Raw genomic sequence first — 21905 nt, 5'->3', positions numbered from 1 at the left:
CCTGAAAAGGCAATAAAAGTCTCAGTAAGAAAGTTTTCGGTTTTGGAGGAGATACCTACCATGTCTTTCTCCTACCCCAAAGGATGCTTCGGTTGAGTGGAGACGAGTGTTTGCGGGAGGGGCGGGGTGAGTAGAGTCAAGACAAGTTCACCGTGCAAAGGTCAAATCCTGACTGGGGATGGAGTTTGATTTCCATGTCCGCTTGCCACAAAAGGAGGACTTTCAAAACTGCTGGGTTCCTTAAGATTTAGCAGTCTGTCAGATTTTGAATGCAATGACTCAATATACTACTCAAAAAGCGCTTGCCTATCAAACGGAAGGTCAAGTATCTTATTTTGGACCTCTGGGCGAGATATGGCCTTCAGCCAACCTAGTCTTCTGAGCACAACAGCTCCCGCAAGTGATGAAATGCAGTGGTGGCTATGTCCATCGCACAGTCAATGATTTCTGATGTGTGTTCCCCTTCCTGTAATATCTTTATCCTCTGGTTTAGTGTCCTCCAGCAGTTCAATATGTGGGGTTATGTCTGCCCATAATTACCAGTCATCTCTCGCTAGAACCGCCAGGGAGTTAACACCTCTGACAGAGTGGACATTGAAGAGAATCTTTTGCAGATAGTCAATCGTCTCCCTTCCTTGTCCAGAGGTGCAGATATTGGTGTGGAGGGATTTTTGTCCCTCCTCTGGGCTGCTTGTGTTACCACCGAATCTGGATGAGGGTGACCAATTAAGCATGCTGGGGCATCTTCAGGTGCTTAGTATTTGCCTAGACGTGGAAGCACTGTGGTGACTTGTCACTGATTTGCATGGCCTTCAAACCTTCCTATATGTAATTTACTATTGGCAAGGAGCGTACTGATTTTTGGAATGGCTCCTTAAGAGTCAGAGGCAAAGCAATCCGTTTGCCTGAATGGCATGGGAAGAGCAAAGCATTTAGCAGCCCTTTCTATAATATTATGGATCCTCTGATGTCCTCTGGAAGGGTTTACTTTTGAAGGTGGAGCTGGAATTATATATTCATCCCACTCCAATTGGTTGTCGAGGAGCTGGCCTTCCTCGTTCTCCATCAGATATGACAGTGTCTTGTGGAAGGGTTGTGTTAGGTGTGATTGAGTTAACTAATGGTAAAGTTAGGCCTGACACAGGGTGCCTATGTGAGGAGCTGGAGAGGTTTGATGATACTGACTGAGGCAGTACTTTCTGTGGGTTAAAATCGCCTTCTATAGTCAGCTAACATGGCCTGCAAGTCGGTCATTAATGTGTTCAGCATATTAAGTCTCACTTGATATGGTTGCTCCATTGAATTGTGGGTTATATGCTTCACTATACTAGTCTTCCTCATCTTGTTAATTTCCGTTTAATTGTGAGAGACTGCTGTTCCAAATGGATGCTCAGATTTGTCGTCACCCTCAAGAAGGTGGGTTGGAATCCAAGGGGTTATCTTTCTTTGCGAAGTATGCTGCGGTGCAATTCTTGTAGTTTTCTGCCTTTTCTGCATTTTAGCTAGTTGACAAGCTTGCCGATGGTGTCGTAAACTGCTTTGTCGACAGTGTCATAGGAGTACTCTATGGTTGCCTTCGTCATTCAAGATTTCGAAGATAATTTGGCGGTCGATGGCTTCGTGGCTGAGGCCACGTCTGACGATGTCGATGACGGCAATGAAGATACCAAGGTTACTGTCATGGATGACGTAGTAGTCGATGTCTGACAGTGGATAACTGAGGGCATTGTCAGAATTGATGAAGAAACAGACGAAGAGGAAGAGACAGATCTTGCTGCCATCGTCGTCAAGGTTGTTGATGGTGGGGATTTTGTGGTCTTTCGACTGGAGGAGCGGATGAAGGCTTCTTAAAAGGCGTGAGATGACTTAGGAGTAGGAGGCACAGATGATTACTTTCTAGCCCCTTCTGAAGTGCTAGAATGCCCTCACTTTGAGGAGTGTGTGGAGGTGAAGAGGGGCTGGGGCCTTTGTAAGACCCTGAGGTGGTCTTTGTGGTGGCCTTTCGTGGCTGCTGAGAACCTTGACTGAGGAGACCTTGCTCTTTTTTGGGATTGCCTTAAAGAAGCAGAAGTCGTCACTCAGGATCAGAGACTGGATTTAAGTTTGTTGCCATATTAACAATCTGCTTTCTCTATCCTTACAAGATAGGAGAAAAAAGTGCAACCTACCTTGCAATCCTTTGTAGTGGTCCAGGTAGACTGTATATACACTTCTGGTGAGGGTCTTCAGAGTGCAACTTTTCTAACCAGAGGTTTTACAGGATCTGAGTAAATCCTTTCTTTCCTTGTCAGACATAGTTGAGGCCTTGTCAGGTACAATTCAAAATCCGTTAAGAATTAAAATCTTTGGGTATCCCGAAACAGTTAAATGCGGAGCAGAGCTCTGTGGAGACTCCCTAGCACAACCCGAGGAAGAAAATCAGAGGGACTGGAGCTTCCCTCAGGAAGGTTCTAGGTGGTGTTGCTTGATTGGTGAACTTAAGTTTGGTCCTTTTTTCTCAAAATAACTGAGTGCTAAACTGAGAGGCCTAGGGCCTTTAAGTTTACCTTCTGTTAGTACTACTTGATTAAAAATACCAGGGACTCCCATCTCGAAGGGGAATGATTCAAGCATGTGCATCTATGAAAGTTCCAATACTGGAGTAACCCTACATGTGGCAGGAGCTCAAGGTTCAAACACCCCCCCCACCCCGCCCCCCACAATCATTCATACCCAAACTGCTGCAAACCATGATAGAAAGTAGAGTGGAAGACACCACAATGAAATAAACAGGCCTGAAAACCCTAGGGTATGGAATGAAACACCTGAACTAGCTTTGCCCAAATGAAAGACAGCCAACTGTGCACTTTATAGCTAACCTTGCCGGTTCCTCTGCTGCATCCTAGATTTGCACCTTTGATCTCTTTACACGGCCAAAAGATAATACTAATATACCTATTGTGCTCCTGAGAAAGCAGAGAACTGATCCTGGTTCACCCAGTTTAATTTATGAGTTACTCACACTTTCAAACGAGTTGGCCATTTTAGGGTGACCAGAGGAACACAGAAGAAAGAAATCAGATTCAGCACTGCTTGTAGCAGGTTTAGTTTCAGTGTGTACTTAGACAACCGTGGCAGTACCTTTGTGCGAATACAGACCAAGAAAGCACAAGCCATTACCTATTTGTGAAAGGTTGCAGCGCTATACAAAGTATTTTGTAAACTTAGCTGTACCTCGAGGAAGTAAAAACGGTCCGATCCGCCAGCAGAATACTCCTGAATGGATTCAGTCAAATCTTCACCATATTCCACAGTACAACGGCCTTGGACATCTTTGAAGTCAATCACGACCTCCTCATCGCTCCAGTAGAGAAGATTAATATCAGCATGGTAACTAGCCTTCATGAACTTGTGGGTATTCTCAGGTCTAGAGGGGGTTTGGAAAAAATACTATTCAAGGCTCAATTACGCAACCTAGGATTTCATGCAGTAGAGAGCAAATTGACTACAGCCAAGTGCGTAGGATACTCAATATTATGGTTAGTACAATCATAATTTGTATAAAAACCTCTGCATTGCAGAGTCCTGTGGAGCATGAAGCACTGACATTCCAGAGGTAGGTGTGCAAAGGGATATGGAACACAAAGGTTTGATTGTTTTTTTATATAAAAAGGTACATCTATTTTTAGTGCAGCCAACAGGATTCATTCAAACACCAGCATCACTGGTAATTAGGGTGGTCACATTAGCTTTTGCCAAAATCTTAATCTGGCTGAGTGCAATTTAATACAGGCTTCTCAGCCATTCCAAAAAGGAGGCAATTAATTTCAAGTCTGCATAAGCAAGTTAACTGTTCCAGAACCTGCAGTGCTACATAAGGACTCAGATGTCAAACCTCACCTGTAGAATTTGGTTATACGCAGCTTGATATCCGACTCGTTAGGTTTGCCATTGCTGCGTTTGTTGCAGTAGATTTCTTTAACCCGCCCAATACGGTAAGGTTCCGGGGCTTCCAGATTACTGCCCTTTATGTAGTCTGAGGTTTTCCGGTAATACTCTGGATACAAGTCCTCATCCACATCATCTCTCCTCGGAGGACGCTTTGTTGGACTGCCTACCTTGACACTGATACAGGTTGATAAATTTAAGAATTACAAGTCATCTGTCCAAGAATAATCTTGTTCAGACATGCCTAGAACCACATCAGCAGAATGAAAACCTTCAACATAACAGCATGGATGAGGCACATAATTAGATTAATTTCAAAATGGCACATTCTAAGGCACACTTCATGGTACATTCAGCTGTAATAGATTTTAAAAGCATAGTAAAATGGTCTTACAGTGCATCATGATTCAGCGATCTTTATTGCAACTCTTCAGTGATTCCCTACCGTCACCATCCAAAAGTGCACCATGTGTTTCTATAGCCCTGCTCTCATGTATTTCATTTGTTCTGAAGCACCTCTCATAAGAGCATAGGGAGTCAGCAGTTTACATTACATACAGATGTAGACAATTAATTGTACGTGTGTAAGTCAGTGTTCGATTAGATAAAGAGTGCTACAAGTTGTAGGAATCTCGTGTCATCCATACTAGTAAGTATTTTATTAAGAGTACTTGGTCTGGATAAGCACAAATGTAGGATTTATAACATAAGCATGTTTAGGGCTGGCTTTACTAATGAGAATTTATTTCTAAACAATTTTTTTGCAACATTAGTATAATGAAACTCAGAAAAACAACTTTCTAACCTGCACCATGCGAATTGCTTGCTGCTCTTTGACCTTTCATAGCTCACTGCTAGATTATGTTTTTAACTTGTGAACTGCACAGTAAATGGATCTCTGATAAAAGCAATATTCAACTGAGCTATGCACATAATACCTCTGTGGGATCTGCAATGCACATGTTTGTTGAATCACACATACACCCCACTGCGGTCCTTAGACTAGTCAAAACGGACACTAGAAAAAAACTCCGATCTCTTCAGCAGATACATTAATCACCAGTTATCTTGACACTTTTATTGTTGCCTGAAAACTACTGGACATACAAGGAACTCCCGAGTGCTTTTATAACTACCCACTGCTACAAAAACAGTTCCCAGGAACAAAACTGGCAACCCTTCAGTCACCACCACCACCTTCCACCCTACACCCCCCTCCCCTTCCAGCTGCCTGGGAAACCACCAGCTACCTAGTACAGCTAGTCAGTCTCAGGTCCAAGTCAGTAAAACTAGGTGCCAGATGCACGACTTCAGTGTTAACAAATTTGTGAGCCAAAAACGCTGATGCACTAAAGTGTCTGAACCAGTTTGTAATTCCCAAATGAGTTGCAAGGGACCCGTCTCATCAATATTGATAAGGCAGGTCACAATTTGACTCATTGGGAAAGTTCAGCACACAGGGACGTTTGCCTGCTGGGGTCAGCCGACCACCATGTCACTTTTTGTATTTTTTTAAAAAAGCAAACAAATGTGTGCTACATATGGCCTAGAGTCCCTATTAGGGACCTCAAATTACTTGAATAAAGCCACATAGTAACAGAAGTATACATATTTAGCTGTGGAAGAAAGGCTAGCCACACAATCACAATGACTAGCTTACTATGGGAATTGCACTTTACTCAAAGAAGAGCTACACAAAATAGGGGTGGGGGCAGAAGTCAATTGCCACTAAAGAAATGTACATGCAATGCATCTAAAAACTAGTATGCAGCCCTTCTGGGCCTTAACTGAAAGTTCAAAACTAGATCAAAAACAGCCAATAAAATTATAGTTTTAAGCAGGATTCAGATAATTGTGTTACAGGTGAAGAAAGTTATTTTGAAAAGCTTCCATCTTTTAAGTTCCTTTAACTGTTCTCCAGAATGAACTACAGCACCCTCTTGAATATACAATATACTCAATCTAGAACATGTGGGCAATTCTGAAAATTGCCTAGAAAAATTGTTAATAAAGCTGCCCACCATTAGAAATGTATTACCACACAACCTCATGGCATTAGCATTTAACTGTTTGTACACACTATCCCGAGTGTCTTGTATAGTAAAGGTTGCCATTTATCCAGTTGGGAGTGCAAACATTCTTCCACCCACCGCAACCACATTGTTACAGTTAATGCCCGTAACCTCGGCCTGCACTAGACCCAAATTTGCAAACATAACTCATATCACCAGCCGAAAACCAAATAATTGCCATTGCACGGGCCAACCACCAAGAAATTTGTGGCATCGAAAGCTGCCCTCATAGCACTACTTGTAGTACCTTGTACTCCACTCAGGAGTCGCAGAGTATTGCCCATACTGACCTGAATGAGAAAGCATCCGGCAGCAGTAATACTCCATCTCCTGCCTTGTATTGCACTCCATTTTTATATGCAAAGGCATAAAACACTTTACCATCCATCTCTTCTTGATTATCTAACACTCTGGGCATTTCTTTAAGCCGGATTTCATCTAAACGAGTACAGCTGGCACAAAACCTAAAGGAGAAAAAAAAAAAAAAACGTATTTTTAAAACAAAGTTAAACTACAATGCTACCTCCACAACCATGAAAAATGGTTAACTACAATAGCTGTCATGAGAATGAAACACCACCCCATCGCATTTGCATGCACAAAGTTTGCCAACCCTAAATACAAGTTCATAAATGACACATTGATTCCGTTTAATGGCAACCAACCAGGCACACTTCAGATCAATAATAAGGCACTCGCCTAGCTTTTAAATTACAATACGTAAAACTCACAGTATATAATAGATATTACCTTAATTGGATTAGAGAAAATAAGATGTATATGCCCGAGCGGATTACATGTCTTTTGGCTTTCAACAAAAGAATGGACCCTATGTGTCCTCTTTCTATAACTAGAAGACTGTCGACTGAGTCAATACACCCCATGAAGTACAAAATAAATCAAAGCTGTCTATCTGATCAGAGCATGAGAATCTTCCTAAAGTAGTGCCATGCCCGATTCTGCAAGTTCAGCTGTCTCAACAGCACAGTAATAGTGGTTTGAGATTCTTACCATCTCCACAATGTCCTCTCGTCTATAGTCTGGGAGATCTTTCACGTAGTGCCAAACCTCAGGATTGTAATAGACTGCTATAGGATTAGTATTTTGAAGGGCTGTGGTTCCACACATGCTACCACCATCTGGAGGAAAGAAAGCTTCAGGAGCTGAAGCATGTCCATGCCTGACTGACAATATAGAGTCAGGGGTCAGATCATTAAACCTCTGGGGTTTATGAGCAGACTGCTTGAATTTCTTAAGTAGCCTGGAATAGCTGCTTTAAAAGCTAGAGTTAGAAACTGAGATGACGTTTGATCTCCCCTCTTTGTGAGGGGTTCTTATTACTATAGGTGAACTTGTGGGCGAGAATTACAATCTTCCATAGGTTAAGGAGTCACTCAATGAGAAGCAGAGGTCTTCCAAAGACACCTAAGAAAGGATCTTCCTAGGTGTCAATTCTCGATGGTCTTAAAGCTTTCTGGAGTGTGTGCATGTGACCTCAAACTTTCGAGTTGAAAGCGTGACCAAGTACTAATGTCCATAGTCAGGAACACCTAAGGTCGTGGCAAGGTGCTGTTAAAGTGGGGCAGCAAAAATGTGATCTTATCAATGGTTTCCTGAATGCGTCAATCTTTGGAGACAGTAACTGGAATGGTCCCAGCATTAATCTGACAAGCAAGCTAGCGCTGTGAGCATAGGCAGTAACAAGTCAGATGAACAAGCTTCATTAGTGAGCTGGAGGGCAGTAATTTTCTGCCTTTCACCATTACTGTTTGACTGCTCTTTTTGGGATCCCACAGAACGAGCCACCTTTCCAGGAGGAGTGTTGTATGGGGCTTCTCAAAAGTAATTGCTCTGGAGCATCATCAACTTGCCTCTAAGAAGGCCTCAGTCCTTCAGGATTCCACCATCTTCTGGAAAAATTCACACGGAGTATAAATTGAGGGAACATGGAACGTGAGGGTCTGAAGCAGTTTCCTCACACACTAGACACCTTGACAACTGCATTTTACAGGTTAAGAAAATTACACATTAAAATAGCTCAGAAAATGTCAACACGTAGAGTGAAAACAGCAGAGATATAACATAATCAAAGAAAACCCAGCCTGGAAAGGGTTAGGTAAAGTGATCAGCAACGTAAGGTCAGGTGTAGGCTTCAACCTTTTGATAATTTACTGTCAATGCTAAAGGGATGCAATTTCTAAGGGTTTCCGAATGCAGCAGGTAATTAGTGTAGAGGTTAAGAATTAAATTAAGATACCCACGATAAGGCTCATCTGATACAAAAAGAACATGTACAGATAGTGACTACCACCATAAAAAATTCGAGGAAAAGCCAGGACAGTATTCACAGACCAAGGGTGGCAAAGGAAACTACATGTCTCAGGGTTCAGTGATCAGGTGCTTTGACTGGAACATGGTAGAAAGGGGAGGTACTTTGTGTGGTCTGACAAATGATTTCCTTAAGGAAATAGTAATGGGTACTGAGATGAGGGACCTAGCATAGGTATCTACCAACAGAAGGGATCTACTTTGTTGGGCTGTGCTCTTTGTGAGAGCAGAACGCAGCCAACAATAGTGAAGAGAGCCAATGGCTGAAATGGGTTGACCAATGCCTCAAAATATGCTCTAGTGAGTTGCAGGAAAATGTGAACATTAACAATGACGAAGAGCTGTGATTGAAAGCTGCTCTGAACAGCCCAATGATTATAGTTTTGGTAAAAACAAAAAGGTACTGGCAAAAGTTAGATTTAAAAAAACAAAAAACACACACACAACGAACACTGCTTTGTAAATACTCACTTATGTTTGTTCTCTTCAGTTGGTTTCGTTTCTGGAGGAGATTCAAACCTTGCATATTCTGGATCATACCATAACTGGTAGAAATAAGTTCTGCCATCGTCATCCACCATTTTAATTTCAGTGTCCATTCCTCCCTTAAGGAATAAGGGGTAAAAATTAGAAGCCTCCTCTGAAATTAAGTTATGTAATAAACACCTTAGTGACTGCATCTCCCCCTTTTTCCACCCTATCTCCCTCTAATGGAGAAGAATGCTTGGGGACGTCGTATGTTTTCTTTAGAGGAATATACATGTTCAACCTAGATTACCTTACCTCCATAAACCAGTTCTTAGAAGGAGCTTTGTAAATAACATTGACTTTGCCATGAATGTATGACAACTGCATGTCTTCACATTCGTCCACCAAGAAAAGTTCGAGTGGATCAGATGTTGCGCCAAGAACAGTGTCCGTGCCAAGACAAAACCAGTGTGCATGAAACATCTGGACATTGTTCTCTTCCCATAAGGCAGCAATCCTAAACAACAACAAAAATATGAATTTGGCTTCATGTCACAAACCGTATTAACAGACCATTGAATTTAGTAATGGCTCTTACAGCATATACTTTCTTCAATCTGTTTAAGATTTTCCACCGTATTTACAATTTGAACTCTGACAGACCAAAGATTTGTTTGGGCAATTGCTCCACAACTCTACTACTGCACGCTTACAGTTCTATGGCAGATATTCGGGTTCACAGGCTATTCATTCACAAGAGTAAGGATGGCTGTTGTACAATTCAGAGCTCATAAGAGGGACAACCAAGATGCAGGGCCACTAAATCCTAGTATTAATCCAATCTTGGGATAGTTTCATAAAAAACAATAATAATGGTAATACTCATGAAATAGGACTAGATGCACTATTCAGGTGTGCAGATTGCTTTAGGATATTTGGGGCTCTTGCTAGGGTAATTCTGCTAGAGGCTTGGAGATGTGCAATCGAATTAACTAGTTCTACTGTTGAGTATTTGTTGAGACTTGGGCAAAGCTACATTCTTCTTTTATTTAGTAATGCAACTGACTAAATATAATAATGTTGCATCTCCTATCGATTCAGAGTTCAGTCTTAAGATTTGTGAACTGGTATTTTCCAGTGTTTTCAGAAATCCCAAAACAATGGTAATCTGTTTGCCACGTTGATAATATATGCGGAGAGGCAAATTAGGTTTGATCGTCCCCTAGCAGAAGTACGTAGCATCTCTACAATGGGGCACCGTTGGACTTGGCTCTCTGCAGGGTCATACTCAAACCTTTTGCCTTCATCTATCCTTTTTGCTGAAATTTGTTTTTGTTGGCGTTAGGACTCCCAGTCCTTAAGTGTTTGTGCTCACTCCCTAAACATGGAAAAATTGGCTTAATCCCAACTGGCATAGTTTATTTCCTTGCAAGTACCTTGTAAAGTGGCATACCTTATTGCCATGTCCTTTAATAAATTAAGCCACTAGTAGGCGTGCAGCACTTCTTGTACCACCCATGTTAGTAGCCTTTTAAAATGTCTCAGGCCTGCCACTGCAGCCTGAATGTAGTTTTAAATCAGCACTTGGCGATATACCCCTTTGCCAATCCTTACACTACCCTTTTATTGCACATATGTCACCCCTAAGGTAGGCCCTAGGCCAGTGGTTGCCAACCTTTTTACTCCATTGAACTACTGGAAGCCGGAGACCCCCAAGCAATCTGTAAGATTTACATTTCAAACATTTAAAAAAATAATTCACAACACAAGTACACACCAAACAAAAACTTGAACTCTAAAGATTATATTGAAAAAAGTATGCAAAAAAATGAAAAATTAATGGGAAGGTTGGCCCTGCATCTCGGTGAATAATGTTTCCATGTTTCATTATATTTAGTAAAGTTGAGATCCTCAGGTTAGATTCTACATTTCCCAAGCGATTTCTGTTTTTATTTATTAGGTACATAAAATCTGAGAAAACGTTCACATAAGTGTATGGTGGGAAAGGAAATAAAACCTATCATCTGTCAAAAGCCTAAAACCTTCCCACTAACTTGCAGCTTTACTGATAAAAGTATACAATGTATTAACAAATCTGAAAAAAAAAGTTTCAGAAAACATGTATTCTTTGCACATCACCAAGTGTTCCAGTTTGTTTTGATCCTATTAAAATATTTTCCTTCATCACAGAAGTACAAACAATGGGCTTTCACAACTACTGAAATATATTTTAATGTTTGTACAGTGGACTTCGCTATTTAAATGATAGGGAAAATGACAAAATCCTGGAACTCTGCAGTAAGAAGAAAAATTAATTTTAAGACACTGACTTTCGACTTCCATCTCTTAACAGAGCAACTGTGACAAGACGACTGAAAGGCCTCTTTTACTTGAACTGAACAGAACATCTGTACTTTGTCAACTCACCAGAAGGGTCCAGTAGGTCCTAAAAATAGCTCAACCTGATAAAATATGGCTCGCCATAGAAAGTAGGCGAGTAGAATTAAAGGCCTGTATTGATGCTTTTATTTTTGCCTGAAAGCTGCTGGATGTACAGGGAACTTAGTGCTCTAAAAATTGCTGCAAAAAAGTAATACATATAAAAACATGTACATTTGTCAAAGGCCCCAGCGGAAGAAGTGCCTTCCTCCTGGCCGAGGCCTGCAGACTCTCTGGTGGTCTGCAGACCACAGGGAACTGCCCTAGGTAGCCCACAAGGCAGGGTGCATTGTAATTAAAAAGGTTGGATATGTATGGTTTATATGTCCTGGTAGTGAAAAACTCAACTTTGTTTTTTACTACTGTGAGGCCTACCTCACTTAGGCTAGTATTGGTTGCCTTACTACATTGATTAAATGCTACCTTTTGACTGGGAACAGGTAAGCATTTTGTGTTTGAGAGACTATTTAGTGAGTGACTGAGTTACAACTCTGGTATTTTCTCATCCTATTTGGGGCATGCAGCCTGTTCCTGGGTCACATGACTGAGTGTAGTTGGTAGATTACTTTATTCCTCAAAGAGCCACAAAAGAGGGATTAGGTGTGCTTGAACAGGCCATCACTGGCAGTGGTTTAGGGAGTGGGGAGCAGGGCACAAACATCTGGCAAATGAAATTGCTGTGCTCTACCTTCACACAAGGACTTCTCACCCCTTCATTGTTCATGCAGCTAGCTTGAACCCAGGGCAGTAAAAGCAGCAAACTTCAAACACTTCAAAGGGAATCCTCTAGAAACTAGCACTTCAAGGAAGGCACCAGGTACAAAATATACCCTGAGAGCCACTCTTCATTTCACTTTCAGGACCAAGGACTGCCAGAGGCCTGTTGTGTAGTTCCAAAGACTGCTTTGCGGCACCTGGAAGGACTGCTTATTGCTTCCTGAAACCTGCTATGAACCCTCCGAGCCCTGCTGTTTGAGCCCGGTTCTCCTTTTTGAACCCAGAACACCCAGAGTCACTGCTAGGGCTAGTGGCTGGGAAGATCAGACCCTCAGGGACAGAAAAGGCTCCAACCATCTTGAACACCTGGACCCAGCCTGAGTACTACCCTCCCCACCCAGCCCATATGCAGCAGCAAATCCTTTTCTGCATAACCTTGCCAAAAGGGTATCCAGCCCCATAAACTGCAACAGCCTTGTCCTGCTGGAGATCAGACATCCAAAAAGCAAGTTAGTACGTGGAAATCTTCACAGCAACTTTGTCCAGCAGCGCCAATGATGCCTCCTTAAACACTAGGCCCTGCTAAACATTTACCTAATCAGAGACTTTTCTTCAAAATGTCCTCCTTGTTTGAAGGTAGGCACCAAGTGGACTCAATCCACTGTGTCCCACTCTAGCTCCATTGAAGTCTGCCATCGTTTCAACACTGACCCAGGCAAGCAGGTAACTGTGGTTGGCGCATTGATGTTTAGGCTCTACTTTTTACCTTAAAATCTAGTCTTAACTCAGATTCAACTTTGTTTTGGTGTCAAATAAAGTATTAAAAATGCTCTACTTTTCTAAATTGGAACAGATTTTTTTTTACATTTATACTTTAAAAATGTTTGTGTTCTGATTAAATACTTACACATTGTCTATGTTAACCCTGACTTTTTAAGTGCCAGGCTACCATAGGATTAAGCACAAGTTAACTTGGCGATTTTTTTTTGGTTCACGGAGACTGGGGTTGCGGCTGTTGCTTGAGCAGGCTTAACATCCCACTCAACCAACAACCCAATTTCTCACTGGCACTTAACTGCTGCACTGTAAGCATGGGTGATGTGGTTTCAAGGAAAGGCAAGACAGAGGTGCTTTAGACAGTGATGAGGGGGCCTCCAGATTGTAGACAAGTTTGTAAATGTACATTAGATGTCAGGCGCTTGGCTTCCTACTTTTAGGGTCAAAGCGTTTTACTATCAAAACGATGACCTCCATTATTCCACAATGGACAATATTTAGGAATATATATTTCAAGTCTGTTGCTAATCTACAGAAGATAGAATCTCAGCAAATTCACCTCATTACATCCAAGATTGCCAACACTAATTCAGGATATCTACAGCTTCAATACACGAAGGTCTGTAATTCGCGATCCTATACATAATTAGGGAAACAAACAAATACAGGTATTTTCCTTCTTGGAAAGCTGAATGGCGTAAGTTCAGTAACAGCAGTTAAAAGAGCCACTAGACTTCAGAACAATGTCCTTTGGACAGTGGAGTGTGGCTGTAATGTACGATTTATTGTAAAAACAAACCATGAATGCAATCCATAGTTGAAGCATTATCAGCTAGCCTGGTCATACATACCTTGCCAAATAAAGTGGTTTGGAGGGCTCATCAGGGCTGACCGAAACACAATCCCCAACTTCCAGCATTTCCGAGTCAATAGACACTTTTTGGTAGTATTCCTTCTTGGCTTCCGTCTAAAAGACAAATGCACATCTTTAGAAAAGGTGTAAAAAAAAAAAAAAAAAAAAAAAAAAAAACACACAACGAGCACCTTAAACTACATCGAATGACTGGTTGTTTCCCCATCAACATTCCCAGGGGAGTGTCACCACAATACTCCTAGTTTTCCTAAAATATCCAACTACTACCCCAAAGAATAGGCTTGTGAAGATAACTGCATAACAGACAAAGCAAGAAGCAGCTATGGAAGCATGCCAGAGGAATGAACCAGAAAATACACCATGCCAAACCCAGACTGTAGAAAGCTGCAGTGATATCTGGCTATATTAGGACCCACATTAAATGTAAGCTTAGTTGTTTAAGGCAAACCTCAAATATGGGGATTTTTTTATTTTTTTATTAAAGATTCTAGATGGAATTACCTTGATGCAGTCTCCAACCCATGAAATGCGATTGATGCTCTGTTTTTTCTTCTTGGCCTGAAGAATTTTCTTTGGTGAAGGGATTTCTGGTATAGCATCATCAACCTCCTCGTCGTCATCAGCTTCTTTGATAGCCAGATTCGGACACCTTAAAAATGTATCAACCATAATACTTTTCAATTAGAATACAGTGGGTAAGAGCATGTCCTGCTTGCCAGCATACTGAGTGGATTAAAAACTAGTTTCAGTACACAAGTCTTGGGTTATTGATAAACACAAGGTAGTATTACCTTCTCTGATTGCAGGCCTGCTTACTGCGACCACTACCACCAAATTTGATCATATCCTGACATGCTTTACATTTCCCGCAGTCTGGCTGCTGACACACCTACAAGAAAGAAAAAAAGTCCAGAGAAGGAGGGGTCACCAATAAAAACAAGGAGCTTCTCACCTCTGCTCCCCTATAGGCAGTTGAATAAATAGAGTAAAACAGAGTATCTAAATTTAGTAAGGTTACTCATAACTGCCATGGTAGTCACCAGCTGTTATGGGGCTCAACAGCAATTTTTAAATGCTGTAAACCGCTCCAGTACTGTTGGTTATGCATATACACCTTGGAATTTTCCTCGAGCGGTTCATTACCAAAAGAGTGTCTTTATGAAGGTGGGTCAGCCTATTAACCCATGAAGAACCGGGTTACATCAAGACATTCCATGTGGGGCGCTATAATCATATCAGGAATTTGTTACCAGAGAGGGACCTCTTCAATAAATGAGTTAAAGTTGCACAAAGTCTGTGTTCATGTGATAAGCCATTAATTCTAGGCAGATTTATACCTGGTCACAGTTAATCTTTTAAGCAAGAGGTAATCATTTTGTTCGTGTGAATTTAGTGGAACAGTTCCCAGAACGTCGTACAAGCATAAAAAAGGTAAAGGTATTAATGACTATTTTCCAAACTAAATATTTCATATATGTAGATACAGTGGTCAGATTTATCAGCCCCTGGACTGAACACTGCCGATGAGAAACATGCTCACCAACCCATTTAGCCAACACCTTGAGACCTCCCAAGCAAGAACTCTTCGTAGTGGCACCTCTAGGCGCCTTCATTTACCTGCTCTGAAGACAGCCCTGCTCAATTCTACCCCAGGGTTATCGAAATTAACGAAACCAATTAATCTATTAGCAGGGCTGGTTGCACCACTTCAAGACCGGTTTGTGCCAATGTTTCAAATTAATCATTTTATTATTGCCTGTAAGACATTAGTGACAGGTGTCAGCCTAAGAGCTGTTATCGAATGAATACGTCTTGTACATCTAACTCATTTACTGAAAGGGTCTGTGGAGTTATGAAAACTGATAGGGAACTTTCTACAAATGAACCCATGAGGAACATCATTTGATATTACTTCTGGCTGCAGCAATCCATGGTCAACATTCCTTAAGGGCACTCTAATCAGCGTCAAACCTATGGCCCAATTGGTTGCAATATAGTCAAGACACAAACTCACAAATCTCAGTTATAATAGACGCCATTCCTCCAAAGCATAGCCTCGGATTACATGTGCCTCTTGAGTGGTGGGGAGGGGCGCTTTATTTCTGGCATGTCTAAGTTTTACGAATGTTAAGGCGCGCACTGCTTTTAGTAAGCACTCAAATGGTGACAACTGAGGGTACTGGAGAAAGCAAATTTGAGTGTTTAAGATTCCTTGGCGGCGGCAAAGAATGCTTAAGATAAAAAGTCTAGTTACCAAACACAGATTTTACCTCACACACACCACAACGTCTGCGTTTGGTAGCGTTCTCTTTGTCAGCGTCCTTTTCAATTTGTTCAGAGAAGAAGGTGTCAAAGATCTGGTGCACAAGGAAAGTAGTAGTGGCTTTTGTGGGGCCCTTGTCTTTCACAATCTTTGTGGGATGTCGAATGGCCTGTCTTCGAGCAGCTCTCCTAGGAATGAAGTTACACCCATTAAGCAGCATTTGTTATAAATTGTCCACCAATATTAAATAAGCCATCTTATTTTCGACATAAATACAATCCCTAGGCACAAATCCTTGCATAGTAGTTCACGGAGGTGGAGACCTGCACATACCTCTTGCCCAGCGTGACTCCAGCCAGTTTGATCAAGTCTCTCATACACGGAGTGACTATGATTGGAGGCTCGTCGGTGTCTCCAGCTTCATCGTAGCTCTCCACTTGCTCCACCACAAACTGAGCATGCCGTAGCAAGGAGTCTTCAGTGAAACGATTGAAGTTCAACCCGGAAGGTGGGACAGTGGTCTGAAAACAAAAAAAAAAAATAGGTCTATAAGGCACAATAGGGCAAAAAACTGGCAGACGAAGTTAGATTTAAGGTTAACTGAATCCAACATTTCTAACGAGCTACACATTTGTAGAAGTGGAAGAGTATTAAGGTAACTGTAGGAAGCTGAAAAATTAGTCTTTCATGGTCTTAGTCCACTTTGAGAACGTGTGATGCAGAGGGGCATGCGTTTGAAGATTGTTACTTTATATTAAATATATATAAGTTGCAGGTTGGAGAAACATTAAGTACATTTAGGATAAACTTCTAGTGACATTACTTTTTTTTTTTTTGTTTTTGTTTTTTTAACAGCTAGGTTCCCTAGGATCAACTCTTCGAATATTCTACATGCCCTCAGAACATAGCCCAAACTACACAAGTGTGACATCAGGAGGGTGCAGAAGTAGGGAGAGGGTGTAACTTTGTATACAAAGGAACCATGCACCATATGTGAAGGCTATGACAACTATTTACCCAATCAAAGCAAGCCCTAACCATCTGTAGGGCTCTTTCAGCTAGGCTGAAACATTAGTTTAAGGGCTAAACCATTGGGACCAAAATAGCAACTGAGATTCTGACACTGTAAACTAGTGCAATGACAACCTCATCTTCTGCAATATAAAGCGGTCCTCACCCTCGGATTCGGTTACGCAGTAAATTCCCAAACACCCAACCCCAGACAATGCAAAAACTGTGCTACTGCCTCTTTTTGCTGCTCCATAAAAACCTCGTGGCCTGTAAAGCATATTGTGAGAAAACATACAGACCTCGGCCTCGTGGTAGTTTAGCAAACTGTTTGCTTTAAGCTACATAAAGCTAATATTCGGCACCTGGAAACGCTGCATCAATTTGCATGTATTACATGTAGTGACAATACATACTTGAGTTAAACTAAGTGTTGTAAAGCATGACCCAGCCCAGTCGTTAGGAGTGGGACCTCTGCTTCCAGACCCATCTGGATGGCCTGGCAGCTCCAGGGAAGGTAATGCCACACCTACTGCATATGCCCAGTGTGAGAATTGTTAGTCCAGCTAGTAACAGTACATATAAAACAGTCTGAAATACTCACTTCTACTTTGTTCAGCAGGTCCTCGTATGTGGCATCTGGATTAATCTGCAAAAACTCCACAACTATCTTGCTCATGTAAATCTTTTCTTGCATCAGTGCAAAGATAGGTGCATACTCTTCACTTGGGTCCATTAGGATGTAGTCAGCAAATGCTAAAAGTTGTGTAGAGGAAATGTCACTTGGATGTTCAACACCCACGTTGAAACACTCCTTTAATATACAAGGCACACAATCAATAAACAGGTCATTGTACGACTTAGTGTGGCAATTCAAGTCAACTAATTTCTGCAAGGCTTGAAATGCCAACAGACCTAGTACTTCTATTGCTGCACCCTTATGGAATACTTGGTAGCAAATAAGTCTAAGTTAAAGCCATCTGTGGAAGTTGGACCATGGCCCTCTAACAGTCCATGGCACTTCAAGACCAAAAGCCACTTAACGAAAAATAACCTTCCGTATTACCAGGTTTCCAATCGAATAAAACTCGAGGCCACTGAATTCCTCTTGGCTCGAATCAATCAAGTAGACTAGGGACAAGACTGATGCAGGTGGCTGATCAGTCCGATTACCCTAGATGGTAAAAACATGGCGGTAAAGTGTGGCCCAAGTAATTACCAGGGCTGGGATTAATTCAATCATTTTCACTGATCACTGTTTTTCTCAATTAAGGCTGGTGTTAAAGGAAAACACCCCTAACCATATAAAATATTAAGTCTTCAGAATTGCTTGTGCTATAAGCCTTCACCAGGCTGGGTTTTGATTAATTTAGTTCATTAAAGCATACGTTCTTAAATGGCTACTTAAACCTCCCCTCTACATCTAGGTTCTGCGGTTTGGGGTGTATATATAGCCGTTTATGCACCCAAAACAAACAAGAATCAGAAGCAAACTCTGGTAACAGTTGCAACATCCGAATGCAAGACTGCCGATTACAGGTCATGTAGGCTTCAAGTCAATGCCCTACACAAGAATAGGTATGGATGAACCACAGTTCTGCATTACTAGGGCACTATTACCCATCTGCAGTAGGATCAGTAGGCGCATTCACAATGGAGCAAAACAGTTTTAAAATGGTCTTACCTGTTGTAAAGCCAATTAGTGCTCTTTCACCTCCATCAAAACCTGTAACCCACCAAGCATTAATGGGACCCAGTTTTTTTGCTCGGACGCCACCTGTGGAAACATCAATAGGGATGAGCCATGAGAAGCCTTTTTAGTCATTGGTCATTTAGTCGCATCTTCCCCAGTGACCATTCCTTTCTTGGCCGAATCCCTTTAACTATAGAACTAAACCCCTAAACCTCACTCCTTCAACCACTAACCCATAGCATATAGCACCATGCACTACACTATACATAGATCTAATGCATTATATACACAATTCAAGAACATAACTACACCATAGGGGAGAGTACCAAGTAGCATTCTTGGTGCTACACAATGCAGCTGTTAACGGTGCCAAAAAGTGACAAGTCACCTAAAATCTGACAGATTAACCTAAATATGCGGTCACATCACACGAGAGATCAGGAAGTACTTGCACAGAAACAGGACTGACATACAAAATTCAAAGGTCAACGCCACCCATGAAACCAAAGGCAAGCGGAAACTAGACTAACAGACTCGCACAATTTAATGCATCAAAGTATTCAAGACTTTGAAAACATCCCTTCATTATGTGCAAATCCACATCCAGGCCGATAACCACAGGACTGAAAATGGACACCGAGCTATACTACCCCTCAAAACAGATGAGAAACCAGATAAAACAGAGTAAAAGCAGACATTCCCTACCATGTCAATGGAGTAACACAGGAAGCTTACCATCCAGACAAGCGCTGTCATCGTAAATTGGTTTTACTACCCCACTGAAGTACAGCTCCACGTTCTTCTCAATGAGGCCAGAGTCAAAAGTGCACAAATGACCCTTTTTATCATAAATGCTGAAATAAAAACATAGTTTCAGTAGGCAGGATTTTATAGTTCATTACAAACATTCAAGGAGGCATGCCCGAGTAATGGAAACGACATGCAGAAATAAAGCAAACTGTCAAGCATCTCAAACAAAATACAAGAACAGAAGGAAAAAAAGTGATGCTGAAAGAGTTAATCTCATCCACGGGTAATTATGCGGTATTCTAGATCCAAACAGGCTCCGGTCCAGCTACAACAGTCAATCCCAAGCAGCAAGGGAATTTCTGTTAACAGAAATACTAGAACACCAAGACCATGGTCGCGTGAGCCTCCTTTTACACTTTTGATGAAGTGACCATGCACTACAGACCTTGATGCGGGTGCAGTCCATGTGTGCGCCATGGACGAGTCCTAATGACTGGTTCACTCAGCCAAAGGCGTAGATGTTGGGTATTAACATGTTTCTAGACTTCACATAACCTAACGGAATTTACACGCAAAATCTGTGACTGCAGCCTTTTACACATTGTTCAAGTTTTGCACTAACTATCCAGGAGACAAAGCTCCTAACACCTTTGTAGAGCATGGTTTTCAGTTCTGATGCAAAACGCAGGTACAAATCACAGTAATCTCCTGCCTGCTCTATGGGCTCCTCAATGGTGAAGGATACAATCCGCTAGCAATCTGAGTGGGGTAAAGATTGAGTGCCGAGAAAAAGTCGGAGTGATTGGAGGCCTACTAGCTGCCAGTTCATGGTGAGGTTTTTGTGACTTGGCAAATTCTAATAAATGTTGCAAAACGGACAACGTGAGATTTGAAACCAGTTGAATTGGGTGCATGGTTTAAAACCTGGGTGTATCTAGTATCAGCCCTTCTAAATAGTTTATGTAGGGGGTATGAATAGCACAAGTGCTAAGCATTATAGACAGCAGAGTTTGCTTAACGAATTGGGAGCTTAAAGGGAGTGTTTACATATCACCCTCAAAAGATTCTGGCACGTCCCAATTCTTCACACGTGCATAACTCGGAAGGGGTGAAAAGCACCCATCAGTTTTCCAATTTACTGCAAAGGTAGGGTCCCTTGGGTGTGCTTGGCAAAGACCATTCAATAAAAGAATAACACAAAATAATTAACTTATCTGAAAATAGATCAGAACTTGGCCGAGTGTACAATTTGCTTGTTAGCAGCAGAAGAGAAGCCGTTAGAACACTGGAAACCGGATTGTTAGGTTTATATAATTTTAAAACAAAAATGCACATAAAATGTGGCATTTGAGAGCACCATGGAATACCAAGCGAATGCGACCAGAAACCACAGATCAAAATACAACCGCTACTTGTGGTTAAGAAAAGTCATTACATTTTTGCAGCCATGTGAAAATTCCAGGTATAGAAAGTAACGTTTCAGTAATATGGCGATGGCATAGCTGGTCACTGCCAATATGGGGTTTTAATGGACATTTCAGAACAACAAACTGCAGGTTTAAACTTTTGCTTTGAGATGTATTGTTTTGAATAGTAGCTGCTTGCATGACCTGCATCAGCCGCCAGACACCACACAACACCCCCACCACAGCAATCGTCCATTTAAAATCCTCAAACCCAAGTTGTGCTTCATTAACTTGCAGGTCTAGCTGACAAAATAAGTCAGCAGTAGAGGCAAGTAAAAAGGCACAAACATTAATAGCTAGCTCGGTGTGAAGCTCTATAATGTTGCTAGAAATTGTAGTACAATAGCAGGAAACGACCATCAAAAAAAAAAAAAAAAAAAAAAAAATGCATACAAGATCCTTGTCGTATCCAAGTAAAAAAAAACAAAAAACAATGAAACCTTCCAGCAGAGTAGCATTTTGCTAAAACAGAATTCTAAGCGGAGGAGCAAAACTCAAGACCTACAAATAATCTTTCTGAACACCACAAAGACAACATCAAACCAATGTAATATCAGCGAGCCCCTTATCACCTGAACGAGGTCACTTTATGCTGTGGGAGATCGTCGTAGCTTTCAAAGCCATCCTCGTTGGCATCAAAGAGGGACAGACGTTCGTCAGTTAGCATCTCTGGCTCGTCCAGCTGAAACAAAAGCAGTGATTACATTGCTGAATGCCAAGTCTAGCAAACTGGCTAGCCTGTGCCATAGCAATACAACTAAGGCACCCTACACTCGCAAATACCAAAACTTTACTTTGCTATTGGTGGTCTTCCAATTCCGCTCATTGAACTGATGGAATATATTTACATTACTTCAAACATCCCTGAAATAGATTACATGCTATGGGATGAACTATACTGCTTACCGCATCGTCAGGGTCTCCTTGAAAGAACTTGAGGTCAGGATCATCCAAATACTGTCTGCAGTCGTTACATTTGGGAGGTAAAGTCTGCAGGGAAAGAATTTAAAAATCAGTAGAGGGAATACGGCTTTAGAGAGGGATGCAGTTTAATGGCGGCTTTATTTTGTTTTAATTTAAAAAAAATAAACAAGTTTAAAAGTGCCCCTGCACTGTGCTGCAT

At 41.5% G+C, this 21905-nt stretch overlaps 1 protein-coding gene across 1 annotated transcript in view; it reads right to left on the bottom strand.

Annotated features, from left to right (window-relative positions):
- Nucleotides 1-21905, bottom strand: part of DNMT1 (DNA methyltransferase 1) — a 184154-nt gene that overhangs the window by 23709 nt on the left and 138540 nt on the right. Inside the window, exons 11-25 of the mRNA XM_069233185.1 lie at nt 21689-21772; nt 21355-21464; nt 19302-19420; nt 18558-18650; nt 17478-17629; nt 16199-16386; nt 15873-16053; nt 14394-14491; nt 14104-14251; nt 13580-13695; nt 9111-9312; nt 8799-8932; nt 6290-6463; nt 3880-4104; nt 3214-3406 (exon numbers count right to left, since the gene is read on the bottom strand). Of these exons, the coding sequence (XP_069089286.1) occupies nt 3214-3406; nt 3880-4104; nt 6290-6463; nt 8799-8932; nt 9111-9312; nt 13580-13695; nt 14104-14251; nt 14394-14491; nt 15873-16053; nt 16199-16386; nt 17478-17629; nt 18558-18650; nt 19302-19420; nt 21355-21464; nt 21689-21772 (2217 nt within the window). The remainder of the gene's footprint in view (nt 1-3213; nt 3407-3879; nt 4105-6289; nt 6464-8798; nt 8933-9110; nt 9313-13579; nt 13696-14103; nt 14252-14393; nt 14492-15872; nt 16054-16198; nt 16387-17477; nt 17630-18557; nt 18651-19301; nt 19421-21354; nt 21465-21688; nt 21773-21905) is intronic.

The sequence above is a fragment of the Pleurodeles waltl genome, chromosome 4_2 (assembly GCF_031143425.1).
Source record: "Pleurodeles waltl isolate 20211129_DDA chromosome 4_2, aPleWal1.hap1.20221129, whole genome shotgun sequence".
Classification (NCBI taxonomy): domain Eukaryota; kingdom Metazoa; phylum Chordata; class Amphibia; order Caudata; family Salamandridae; genus Pleurodeles; species Pleurodeles waltl.
Note: the sequence above shows the minus strand (reverse complement) of the source record. Positions and strands in the feature narration are given on the sequence as shown.